The 14,507-nt window shown below is 30.8% G+C and overlaps 1 protein-coding gene and 1 long non-coding RNA gene across 3 annotated transcripts in view; both read left to right on the forward strand.

Annotated features, from left to right (window-relative positions):
* The first annotated feature begins 283 nt into the window (after positions 1-283).
* On the forward strand, positions 284-8,866 carry LOC120355802. Its single transcript, XR_005573841.1, has 3 exons — positions 284-552; positions 1,509-1,678; positions 3,261-8,866. It is a non-coding gene; the product is annotated as an uncharacterized LOC120355802 (long non-coding RNA).
* A 1,038-nt stretch (positions 8,867-9,904) lies between these two features.
* The window catches only part of LOC111046435 (nicotinate phosphoribosyltransferase), a 41,223-nt gene continuing 36,620 nt past the window's right edge, over positions 9,905-14,507 (forward strand). For both annotated transcript variants that reach the window (XM_022331984.2, XM_039444496.1), the window contains exons 1-2: positions 9,905-10,390; positions 13,667-13,837. In XM_022331984.2, the coding sequence (XP_022187676.2) occupies positions 10,300-10,390; positions 13,667-13,837 (262 nt within the window). In that variant the 5' untranslated portion in view covers positions 9,905-10,299. The remainder of the gene's footprint in view (positions 10,391-13,666; positions 13,838-14,507) is intronic.

Below are 14,507 nucleotides of genomic sequence, written 5' to 3' on the forward strand. Positions count from 1 at the left end.
TGTACATTTATTTTTTGGTAAATATCCATTGTAAATGAAAATGAACGACTTGATATCTTCAAAACCACTGATTTACTAAACTAATTAACTAATAGTTCACTCAAGATTGATAATGGCGTAACAACCGAAACTAGTATTTCAAATTGTTCTATAAATCAGTGATTTTGATAATTTCAAGTCGTTTTCATTTTATATTGTTGTTATTTCGTTTCATCAATCCAATCTTTCAACTTGATAATTGATGTTGACGATTTCACTTATATGTGAAGCCAATTTATTATTTTAATTTAAGGACGTTTTATTTATTTATTCGATGATGCACAAAACACAATATTCATTGACTGTTTTCTGATTTGTTTCAGATTCAAGACACAATCAAACCTGTACCGACACAAGGAGTATCACGGTGGCGTGCAGTACCCGTGCTTGGTGTGCGGCCGCGTCTACCCGACCAACAGCACTCTCAGAGCGCATAGCATCACCCACAGCACCCTCAGGCCTCACAAGTGTCCGCTTTGCGAGAAAACATTCAAAAGAAATCAGGATCTTAAAGTGAGTAGAATCTCAAGTTTGAAAATCAAAATTTATTGTTCCATTTCAATTGTGAAATATCTATGTATGAAATAATGTGTTATTTGTGATGGCGCATCCACATGTTGGTCCAACGAAGGCCATTGTCAGCCAGCGCCAATGTGTGGATGGGTGGTTTGCCAGCGCTGGCTTTTACTTGCCTTTATTTACCCACGTTGAATTACCAGACTGGTGAAGGCTGGGCACTTGGGCAGTGCCAGCGACTCGGCCAAAATGTAGATGCGGCTTAAAATGTGTGAAATGTCTATGAAGAAACCGAAACAACCTCAACAAATTCAAAAGAAATTATTAGTTTAGACTAATAAAACTTCAAACTTTCAAACTTTCCTTTGACTTTTTCCACAGGTATTGTCTGGAAATGTTTTCTCTTAATTTTATTACTGGCCGTTTCTCATTTAGTGAATTTCCTCTCTTGTAAAATTGTGTACACTCATGAAGTTAGCCGATGAACTCTCATTACAAATGAATGATACATTTATCTGAATCTGGGTTTGATTAAACTTTGATAGTATAACTCACTTTGGAAATGGAGTTAAGTAAAATGTGGGAAAATGAAATTTTTAAGATTGATTGAAAATTTGTTTTTATTTGGTGTCAGTGGCTGTGTAGTTCAGATTATTTTACAAGAATTTCATATCTTGTATGATATTGTATCTGATACCATCATGTGATTATATTTATTGTCTATATACTGTATATTGCAAAATATTGTTTTTCTCAATGTATTGAACAATATTTCACTACATCACTCAAAATAATGTTGAATTCTTTTGTAATTGCATCAAATCCTCTCAAGCCCGTAAAGTTTGTAATATGATCAAACTATTTTTATTCCACTTATCATTTCATTTCAATAATAGTTTTGAAACGGTTCAAACGTGCAATATTGTTGTAAAGTATTTTTTTATAAATTTCAGTTCCACATAAATCAGCATACTGGTGCCCGTCCTTACAAGTGTCCCTATTGTCCGAAAGCGTTTGCCAGCTCGGGAAACTGCTTCTCTCATCGCAAGCGAATGCATCCGACCGAAGTGGAAAGAGACCGAGAAATGGCCGACGAAATAGCACGATGATCACAACATCTACGGTAATATTCACTATCATTTACTTCCAAATTAACTGTTTTATTGACTTGCAATTTTCAGCTCTATTGACTTTATCATTGAAATTTTACATGTATAACACTGTCCCGTCGACTGGAGTGACTGTCCCACCTCTCGGAAAAATATTCAAATCAATTTATCTCCTATCTCTGTTATCCGAAATCGATGTTCAACATTGATAGCCGTAGCCCTGATCATTATCGAGGTTCTACAATCGATATCTTGTCGAATCTATTCAAGATATTAGTTGTCGATAAGTATTAGTTGAATTATCGACATAAAACATAACTGCTTGCTTCATCTTGTGATTTCGTTGTCGGAAAACTTTGTACTGGAAAATTTATTTCTAAAAGACTTATGTTATCGGTGAGTACATATTATTTTGGTCTTTTTATTATATTTCAATTGGTATATTATTTGTAATATCCATAGTTGAACTTGTTAGGTTTCTGTTACTAGTTAAATACAATGATGTCACTTTTAGGTTGAACTTGGGGTGACTTTGTCCCAGTAAAAAAATTGTGACATTAACTTCGAAAAATACTAACTTTGTATAATGAAAAATAATCTTCAAACATTGCAGAATACAATAAAAAATATTGCAAGAGATTGTTGCAACTGAAGTATTGATTGCAAACGGTTTAAATCTCAACACCCCAAAATTAGGACAAAGTCACCCCGGTTTACAGGTATGTTTTTTAGTGATTATCCGCCATTTTTTCCGCCATCTTGGATTGAATTTGATTGAATTTCTTATTGTCGGGTCCTCATGGTATAAGGACCTTAAGTTTAAATTTCAAGTCAATCGGTTAATTAGGAATGGAGTTATCGTGTTCACAGACATACACACATACACACACACACACACACACACACATACACACACACATACACACACACACACATACACACACACACAGACCAATACCCAAAAATCATGTTTTTGGACTCAGGGGACCTTGAAACGTATAGAAAACTTGAAATTGGGGTACCTTAATTTTAACTTACCTATGGTAATAGGGCAAGGAAAGTAAAAATCAGCCTTGGCTCTCCCACTAGTATAAAGTGAATGAACAAAAGTCTTCCCAGTTCTATTAACCTTCCTGAAGGCTAATTACTAAGATTTCTTTTTTCTCTGAAAAACATGCTCACAAGTTTTTTTTATAGTAAATGTGTAATGTGATGTCTGATGATTAGAGATGAAGTCTAGAGAAATATTCAATAGTGGGTTTCAAACCACGAGCAGTCATTCTCATAATGCGAGTTCTGAAAGTAAGTTTTTTATATAATCTGAGAGACAAGAAATTATTAATGGTTGGGTCTCAGAGCTACTGACGGTTGACGATGTAAATCCTATAGTATTTCTTTAGTGTCACTTCTCTGATGGTGAGGCTACTTTTCTGCTGAATACTGCTCTGCAATAGCTAATGCTATTCTTTTAATATCACTAGTTTTTATTGAGAATATTAGCTTTTTCATGTGTTCTGAATTCAATATTTGTCACTAAGTGTTAAAAACTCATCAACTTGTTATAAATTTAATTTATTCATTTAATGATTGTTCCAGGTAAATCACTGTCATGGAGAATTTGAATGATGAATCAATAGAAATTACGCCTTTTATCGTAACCTCCAACCAAAATCTAGTCACATCAATAAGCTCAAAATCAATCAACATAGGCTAGAAGTGATGGGTAAATACTTTTTAATCGTATTTTTATTTGTACTTCTTCCTATTCGTTTGACTTTGACTTAATTTTTTATAGGATTTATTCATCTAATGAAGTATCTCATTTTTTCTTATTTGTATTTTCTTAGACGGAGTCAGATAAAGCCTCCTCTTTACCAGCCAACCTCAAGTTTCTCTAGTCGTCTGAACAAATTGGTCATAGAATTAAGCTTTTCTCTTTTTGAATTATTCTAGTCCAAGCTATGTTGGAGAACGGGAAATCCACCTTCTCTTTCATTACTACGTAAATAGCTTTATCAGCAAATTATTAGTAGGCATACCAAACGAAAACAAAATTAACATTACTCACAATTTACGTGCGTATATTGCCATTGGTAAAAACTTTGGATCAAAAATATTATTCAACCTTTTTTTCTTTTTTATTTGTTGAAAATTAATTCAATGAGTGGAATAACATTATTTTTTATTATTTTTCCCCACAACATTGTTTCTCTAGCTGAATTATTCTAGTCCAAACTATGTTGGAGAACGGGAAATCCACCTTCTCTTTCATTACTCGTAAATAGCTTTATCAGCAAATTAATAGCACCACACCAAAACAAAATCAACATTACTCACAATTTCTGTGCGTATATTGTCATTGGAAAAAACGTTGGATCAAAAATATTATAACTTTTTTCTTTCTTATCTGTTGAAAATTGATTCATTAAGTGGAATAACAATATTTTTCAATATTCTTGCCCACCACGTTGAAGTGGCATGTAAATATCAATTAATTACTGTAAGTTATTGACACATTAGTGCTCTGTTCCCTAAAATTCATTTTGAACTGATTATATTCTTAGTTTTATTTACAAGTATATTTGTATTCAAATAAGGATAAGTTTAAGACAATATAGTTCATTTTCAAATTATTCTTTTATTGCGGAATTCAAGTTTACAATGTCTCAAATATCTAACCTATTCGCCAAAGATTTATTCAAAAACCAAAGATTTTATACAATTAGAATAGAACCCTAATTTAGTTTCATAGTTACTGATTCATGCATTTCAGTACAAAAACTCACTAGTCCATGTCAGATCTCCTTCTCTTGCCAGGCATCAAACCTCATCCAAGAATGATAAATGTATTTTGTAACCAAAAGTAGTAGTTTCTACCCAAAATCTACCAAGCAAAAGTTCACTCCCACCATCTTAAACATACTGATCGGATATCTAGAAATTTTGGTATTCTTATATAATGACCAAAGTTCAATTTTTATCAATTCTTATTTAACATTTTATTTTTTGTTTAATATAAATTATCAATTCATAACTATTAATATTGAGATCCTAATTTTTGGTCAATTCCTTTTCTTTTGTTTAGCAGTAAGAAGTAAGTAATCTAGTCAATCATCAAATATATTATCTCCATTTTTTTATAGACACCATCACTTTGGCTTGGCTTTTGCCAAGGAATATTTTGGTTTTTTAAGATCATGAGCGATAGAAACTGTTAATAAAAGAGTATGGCCATTGTAGATATGCTATAAGTTATATATGCCGTGGTAACTGGCAACTCGGTTGCTTGAAATCTATGAAAAGTTTAGTTATGAGCTATAAAAAGTCCATGAATAAAAATAATAAAATACCATTGTAATGTTGACTGTTAGAATATTGATAGCTTACGGTATTTTAAGTATCATCCATTCACTTACTTCCATTAAAACTTATTAGGCAACATTTTACACACAGAACAAAAACACATGACATTCTTTATAAACGATCTTTGAAACTGTCTTAGCGAAGCACACTTGGTTGCCTAGTAACCATTCAATGCCTCCCAATTTGCCTAAGACCAGAATCCTGGATTGGGATTGGCTGTCACATCTGGGTGGTTCTACGATTCCTCAAATGAGCTTCCTAGGAACTTGTCGAGGGAATAGAGTGGGCTCCCCTTCAGTCATGTCTTCATTGTCCTTGCAAATGTGCAAATGTTCACCAAACCATTCTTCGCTGAGAACATCTTAAAAATCGTTTATAAACACGGCCCATAGTTTTTGCAGCTTCATTATTAATTCTCATTTTGAGCTAAAGCCGCAAACTCGCAAACCCTCTTATACTCGATCTTTATGTACATTATCTATTTCGTATTAGTCTATTATTATTGTGTGATGTATTATCTTTGTTGTATTTTATCAATTGCATTATTTTATAGAATCGTTTAATTATAAATTGAATTTAATGTTTTTTACGTATTATTCACAAGTATTATGTGTTTTTCTTCTAAGGTTTTCATTCTAACTTTAACTATTGGTAAATAACTGACTTTATGACTAGTACTGTACTTCTAAGAAGTACTATTTTTAAAGATAAAACCGTGAATCATAAAGTTCAGTATTTTATTCAAAAAAATAATACAGGCTATTCTATGAATTATTGTTTAGTGGTGTTATTTCGATCAATGTTCGTATTTTGTTCACGTCTTTCAAAAGTAATTATTTGTGTTTTTTAATCGTCGATTTTGCTTCGGTGTATTATTTGTTCAATGTACTAGCTTTATTACAATTATTATTTATTATACACATGTTGTGAATTACCACCAACATTACATAAGCATTAGTTGAATCCATATCGGTTTGTTTTATTGCCATAGTTTATATTTTATACACATAAATCTTTGTATAATGTTGTTGTTGTCTTAATCAGTTTTCAAGTTCCAAGTACCGTAATCATGATATTATAATAAATAATAATCTAATATTTTTACAAACATTAGGTAGGTATGCAAACTATATTTGCATTAATAATGGAATGCAATTATTATATTTTTATCATAATGTAGTGAAACTGTTTAACTTAATATATTGGTCGAGAATAATATAATATCAACTAAGTATTATATGTCGGAAGTAACAAAGACTTGATAATACCATAGAGAAACAATAGCATAAGTAGATATCCCATGGTATAGGGCGTTTATGTCGCAACTTTTACTGTTATCTCAAGCTGATAGTCCACGTAGTTCTTTCCCGTGAAGCTTTATGACGCTGCTAGTCTCTCATATTGTGCCGTTCATACACTTCGTACACTCCATGCCCGGTCGAAACAGTAAAAATTGAAAATAATCGACAGTAATCAGCTTGAGATAACAGTAAAAGTTGTGACATAAACGCCCTATACCATGGGATATCTACTTACGCTATTGTTTCTCTATGATAATACCATGTATTTGCAAAGTATTCAATTTATTTTTATGATAACATGAAATATTATGTTGAATTCAGACAATTCAGACGTAGTCATAAATATGTTATTATAAGAGTAGATAATGTAAAAATGAATTTTATTTATTAATATTTTTTTGAAAGATGATCATTTATTTTATTTATTCAATAATTAAGGTTTTTTATTATTAGAAAATAATAACTTGTGTGAGAATTGTGTGTAATACCTTCAACGGCTTCAAAAATCTTATTTCATTTTTTGAAAATGTCTTTGAAGTTTCTAATAGAGTGATCATTGTAAACAATCGCCATTCAGAAAACGTTGAAATTATTTGTAATAGTATTCAAGTCACTAAGAATACTAATATTGAAATTTTTGTTATTATTTTTCCTCATATTCACATCTTTTTGCTTTAAAATTATTCCGTTTAATATACTCACCCATAAAAATTGATTATTTGATTAATAATTATGAGAAGTAAATCAGTTTATTCCACGTTACATTATTTTTTTTTAATCAAATAACAAGTAAATATGTTTATATTAGTTACAATAGAGTATATTACCGGTGTTCATGAAAAGTGCAATTACAATATATTTAAAACATAAGCCAGCAAACAATAAATAATAGAGTACCTGAATTTTGAACAGTTCATTGTTACAAAGAAATACTGTAGAAGCATTGTCCATAGTAATTAATGTCGATTTTTCAGATGTGTGGTTGATTTTAAAGGTTTGTTTTTCAGTAAAATTGTATATTATATTATGTTTTGTCTTAGTTTGGAAACATATTTGGTAGAAGTAATTCATATTAAAACAGTGTTTCCAGCTCAAAAGCTACTTAGTATTGTATTTTAGTGGATATTAGATATTGTGAGAAACCCCAATTAGATTATTGACAACTGCTTCAATACTATGTTTATAGAAATAGAATACTACAATACCACCTCAGGAATTTTTTATTTGCATTTCCTTCAAAAATGTAATACAGTAGAACTCCAATTATCCGAACTATGACTATCCGAATCGCCGATTATCCGAATCACTTTAAGAAAAGAATTTGTCCAAAAAAGTCCAAGTTCGCTATTATTCTTCCCCCCGCGAAGCCAGTGTTTGCGCGTTCGCTCACTATTGTCCTTCCCTCCGCGCAGTCAGTGTAGTAAAACATGTGAAAAATATCATGTTTCTTTCATTTAATTCAATAAAAAAAATAGTGCAATATCAAAACGTAGCTTTTTTCTGTCCAATGGCAGTTTTTTTTAAAAACTCCGATTATCGATTATCCGAATATTTGATTATCCGAATGGGTTCCGGTCCCCATTAATTCGGATAATTGGAGTTCTACTGTATGTTAAACTCTATTATGACTATTTATATTCTATTTAAAATAATCGGGTTTTGAATATTGTTGTAATGAACTAATTTACAAGCTATTTTATATTTAATAGCTCTTGAAAAATTTGTTAACTTATTTTTTATTTCTTGTAACTTTTAATGAAGCCTTTTTATGAGAGTAGAAGAAAATTTTCAAGACAACCTGAGTTTATCAATACCTTGAATACCATGTTAATTTGAATAAAATAAATTTCCCAACTACCTTATTGGAATATATTCATTATTAGTGTGAGAGATCTAAAAAATACCTAGATAATACTGCGAAATTACCTTTTGCATTAGTTTAGTACCTATTTTGTTCAAGACTTTATAAAACGATTTCAAAAGTATTCTTTCTCTATGTACCTACTGTACTTTATTTCATCAATTTCGTTGGCTTATCTCATAATTATTATACTTTTACCTGAGCATGCTTTTACAATACCGTATTTATATCTCTTGAACTAGTTGAATCTATCTCTTCATATGTGAAAAATCTCTGTTCACAGAATCAATGCAATAAAACAGATATAGGCTTTGTTACAAAATGTGGGCTGGATGAATTTTTCCAGGGCTATTTCATTGCAATGTGCTCTTGCAAATTCATTATTGTAAACGTGAGTCAATAATTTCATGTGATTTTTTAGATTCTATCAGTTTAATTAGTCAAGTGAAAAAAATGTTTTGTTAAAATATTTATATTTACCCAATGTGTGGTACTACCACCTTATAGTTATCAAATTATTTGTCAGCAGTATCATAGTATAATATTGCAAAAGAAGGATAAAGCTGTCTTGTATGTACCGCGTACTGTGTACTGTGTTGTGTGTTATAGTTGTAAGCACTTTTGATAGAAAAAAGCATTGGTATAAAACGTGCAATAAAAATAACTTAATTTGACCATTTTTACGCTTTTATTACTGTTTCCCACTCAATAATTTATATATATCTTTTAGTGTTCAATTATTTTCTCTTGAGAGCAGCTGAATAAATCCAGAGCTTATTAATGCATAACTTACTAATAATATATTATATTATCCAAATAATTTATAACCTACTTAATAGCTATTACTTATAACTTCAAGTTATTAGTAAGGAATAGGGTAATCGATTTACTTAGTGCCCAAAAATTATCAAATGTATTTCCTTGAAATTATAAAAGTCTTTTGATAATTTTTGTGCAGGAGAGGTCATATATTTTTCTTTCACCGAATGACAGTATTCGCTCTGTTGTCAATAAAAGTCGCTGATGAAGAGTTGCATTGGTATTCAGGGTACCTACCGCGGTAATTATTGTAGTAGGCCATCAATAGCCTATTGGAATTTCATCTTGTTGATTATTTTTAGGAATTCAAAATCAATCGTATGGTTATATAATTGAATTTTGATCCTCGGTTGGAATTGCTGTACAGTATAAATATTATAATATATTGTAGAGCTCATCAACTTCCTAGCTGTTTCCCCTTTTGTCAACATTTGTGGGCACTGACTTTGTCTTCAAGGTAGTTGCAGTTGTTACTGTAGCTTGTAGTTTGAAATCTCGTTAACAATAATCAAATAATCACAGTTTGTAAGTAGAGAAACTACAGTACATTATAGCTAATATATTTGACTGTATTATAGTTAACACACTCCCTTATCCAATAAATTCAGTAAAAGAAATTCAAAAATTGAAAATAATGAATCTTTCAACGTTTGAATTTTGGCGCACAAACTTGGTAACGAGTAGTGCCAACTTGAAGTGAAAAAAATAGACACACGATTCTATTTGATGATTTTTTTAGCTTGGATGATTCTCATGAATAATATAATAAACATATCTTGAAATTCATCCATAAAAATTTATCTTATTCACTTTCTAATTATTTTAGTGTCTGTGACAATAGATTTGAGCAAAGCTATTTTGATGGCATTGATTATTTGATAACAGGTTCGCAGACGTCGGGACGTCGCAGAAGGAGAAGGCAGAGTGGCAGAAGCAGCCAGAAAGGAACGCTGATCGTTGAGGTTGAGTCAGGCTACAGGCACTTTCATTCGTTCGTTTGCGGTCGTGATAGTTAAAGTTGGTGATTAGTGTCGTGCTTATTATCTTTTATCAACGCTAGTTTGAAATATCATTGAATGAATAATAACTTACATGAATCCTGTCATATAAATATTTTAAATTGATCAAAGTCATGTGCGTTGAGGTTACTTCAGAAAGTTGAGGGGTGCAACTACATGTTTCTAATATAATTGTGCCTTACAATAATTAAATTGAGTTGCGGTGCTTTTGATGGTTATAATAATATATTTTAACGTACTAAATAAATGAAGGTTTGAAAAAAACAGTGAAAATGAATGCAGAACACGAAATGAGAATTGCCAATGAGAACTGGAAAACCCAGGCCCATCTGCAGAATAGGATAGTACAGCCTCTTCTAACAGGTATAACATTTTATTCTGGTTTATTTTTCATTTTGAATTGTCTATTTAGTAATTTCGCTTGAAACAATTAATTTTTTACAGGGAAATTATGGGTATTTTTAATGAACTGTATTGTTGCAAGAAATCTGGCTAATGCCTGTTAAATAGTCTCATATTTAGATTACCATAATTATTATACGGTATTGTAATTATTTCATCTTCTACTTAGAGTTGGGGAGGGCAAGTTGGGTAGATAACCTATCTATTATTTTTGAAATTGTAAAAGCCGCTCCACAAAATCATACCACAGTATACCTATTCTGTGATCATACTCTCCAGTACCGTAGTCTTTTAATATTTTTGATCAACCCACCATGCTCAATGACCATGACGTAATCCCCTCATTCAGCACGTTTTATTCACTTCTTGTCATACACCTACTTTTTACCTGTTTGGGACAACCCTTCTTAATATTTGTTTGGCTATCATAGCTCCCCCTTATGTGGGCACCCCTATGCAAATTCAATATCAGTTGTGACTGGGTACAATAAGCCAATAATTATTTTCATAGTTTTCTTTACCAGCAGGAAACACCGCTGGGTGCATCCCAATATTCCATACATGACAATTCCCTGGAAGAATGAGAGCCAATAAATTCTTAGGTAGGCTTAGTTTTCTTTGCTGGCTGAACCTCAATACTTCAGACAAGACAATCTCTGGAAGAATTAAAGATAGGCAGTTTCTACATTGTTCTTATGCATCCACAGTCTGAGTAGATAATAAGATGATCCGTGACAGCTTCGAACATAATTATGTGACATTATATTACTCTTTTGTGGATTGGTCAACTTATTCAGCATGAATTGGTGGAAATTCGATCAGTTTATTTCAATTATATGATGAATAATTTTGGTTACCTTATTCAGATTTATATAATTTTAATCTTCATTAAATAACAGTATTCAACAGTACACCATTCTGTAAAATACATTTTCATTGTTAATTAATGTTTTAGTAACGACAAAATAATTGAAATGGCAAATTAATAAAAACAATATAAAAACTCGTAGTACCATTTATTAAAAACTTTAAAATATTTTAAATATTAAATATCGACTAGTTTTGACCGTAGGTCAGTTAAAATAATCGTTTAAATATTTTTAAGTTCTTAATAAAGTGTACTACAAGTTTTTATATTGTTTTTATTAATTTGAACAAAAGTAGCCCATATAAGTAAAGTGATTTTTGAAATGGTAATTATGACTGGAGAAGAGCTGGTGGATATAATGCGCTGTCACTTGGAGGACGCTCCCACCAACCAGTCTCACTACCGCTAAGTGGCAAAGCATTCGCAGTCTTCTATTGCCAGACTTTATTGCAGACTTTACTTCCATTTATTGGTGACTCAGACTTGAGTCAAGAATGAAAAAGACAAATTCAATTGTATAAGAAAAACTTGTAATTACTGGTTGGATGGGAGATGAAGATTCAGTGAATGAATTTGGTTTTCCTCTAAACCTAAACAAACACAAATAATTTTCAACGCATAATCTATATATAAATAATCACAAAATAATCGTTTTGAGTTCTGAGTCTTTGTAACATGTAGACTATAAATTAAATTATTTCATGAAAAACTAAAAAGTTACTGACTTGTCAACAGTCAACGTATGGTGTGATAATTAGATACCGTATCAAGTATCAATGGTGAAGTGAGTGTGGTATGGCATTTGGGCCCTCATGATCTCGTACAACATTGTTGCATCGATATCATTGACTGTGGTCAGAAGGTCATCAGGGTCTATAAACTTCTAATTGTTTGAATATGACTCCAATAGGCCTGTATCATGTAAAAGAATATTCTCTTTTTCTTTATAGAACTACTACTATTATTAATATAAAAAATAAATAGCATCCATTACGCCTCTATATTCTAAGGTACTGGATGATAATTTTTATGTAAAATAAATTATATTAACTTGCGTGATTGTAACTTGGACTAGATTCTATCCAGGAATTTGGGTAGATAATGCGAAGGAGGACCAGAATTATAGTTAAAAATAGTTATTCTCAATAAAAGGAGAAGTTATAGAAAAACAATACACTTTAATCACAAAACGACTATAATTTTAATCAAAGTAACCTATTAAATATTCGTCTTCAATTTAACTCATTTGAAATCAATAATCCCTCTACATCTCTTCAGATGTCTTTAGCATATTTTAGTATTAAAAATTATTCCTTATATCCAATTCATAATGCTGTGTTGAAAAATTGAATTAAAATTTCAAGTAAAATGATTTGTAAGCTCTAAATAAAAATAATTGATTTTAAATTTGAAATGTGGTTTGGCCTTTATTTAGTAAACAATATAGGCTAGGCTGTAACAATATTGAAAATATTGTTCTCAAATATACTTCGGAAAAATTCTATTCATAAATTGATCCTAATAAATTAATTTCCATATAGAGTAGGTGCGTTATTTGTTCCAGTAAAGTGAAACAGAGAATCACTAAAACGGTACAGTAACGACTTGTTACCTTGACATAGTACCACGTTTCTGATTCATATGCATGAAATCTTTTTGAACGATTTAGTGACTATAATGGGAAATCGGGTAATTGCAGTATGTAACTCTACAAGGCTCCAAGTTGATAAATAATAATACAAGAAGACACTCAAGGTTCTTATTTACATGTGCATGAGAAAGAAAAAAACAATTAGAAAATTAATACCTGTTAAATAATGATTCAAAAGCACAGCCCAAAACTGATTCTTCCCCACATTAGTACCAAAAATTAATACATTCATTACTACCTCATTAACAATTAGATAGGCTACATTCATTATAATCTCATTAACAAGCAGATAATAATTTTCCAATAAATTCAAATTTGCTTCAGTATCTGTCGTTTCTCAAGCATTTAACCACAGAAAAATGTTTCAATTTTCCTGGTGAGCTTCGAATTTTCCCCTTAATAAAATCATTGTGACAAAACATTTGTATCAAATCATTGCATTATATTATATTTTATTGTTATTTCTTTATTAAGTTAATGAGGCTTAGCGTTAGTTCTTTGCTTGCATGTCATGAACTTTATTTCTATTTTTGTTGACATTGCTCAATCGTTAATGGCTTATTCCAATCATTCAAATAATTCAAAAATCAATTATTTAGTGTAACTTACTAAAACAATTTCTTGCAGATGTTACAACATACCAGCTATACAGAGTCTTTCTGTATTTTTGCAATCCTTATTCTATTTCGGTATAACAAATTACTCTTTTGTGTTTCAGATTTGTACGAGATTACAATGGCCTACGCTTATTGGAAATCTGGAAAGACAAAAGACTTTGCTATTTTCGATCTATTTTTCCGACAAAATCCGTTTCAAGGAGAGTTCACAATATTCGCTGGCCTAGAAGAGTGCCTCAAGTTCCTTCAAAACTTTCATTATTCTGATAGTGGTGAGTGCATTAACCATCTTTTTATTGTTTCTTTTCTTTTCACAAAAATGGCCTTCAAACAATATAAATAAAAAGCAAAATTCATCAATATTGTTAGAATCTTGATTTTTCTCTAATGAAATAAAATGTTCAACTTTTAAATTCCCAAATAAAATGAAATAGTCTGGTTCGAATTAGCCTTACTCAAAATATTTTACTGTTCAAAGAACAGCAGTGAACTAACAGAGATTGAGCTCAAATTTATTGCTGCTTCTCTGATCCATCATCGTAACTTGCGTAATACAACTAGACCATGCTGAATCTGAGTAATCTTATAAAAAAGTACGGATAAACTCTTAAAAATACCGAAAGTTGTTTTAATCCTTGAATGAAAATTTCGTTCAAAACAATTAGTATTGTTAATCTCAATGAATATATTGTTTTGAATGCAGCATGTTGTTGAGAAAATGAATTTCAAATTTCATTAAATTAGCGTGTTTTTAAAATACATACTTTTTATATTACTATTTTTGACTTTCCTTAACTTTGATTAAAATAAATAATTACTGCCTCCAATTTTTCCAGTTCAATGTATCGATAGACAAATGTTTTTCGTTTCAACACATTAAACATTCAAAGTAGATTCATTTATTCTTTTATCATTCACTCCTAGAACTGAGTTTTTAAATAG

The sequence above is a fragment of the Nilaparvata lugens genome, chromosome 1 (genome assembly GCF_014356525.2).
Source record: "Nilaparvata lugens isolate BPH chromosome 1, ASM1435652v1, whole genome shotgun sequence".
Taxonomy (NCBI): domain Eukaryota; kingdom Metazoa; phylum Arthropoda; class Insecta; order Hemiptera; family Delphacidae; genus Nilaparvata; species Nilaparvata lugens.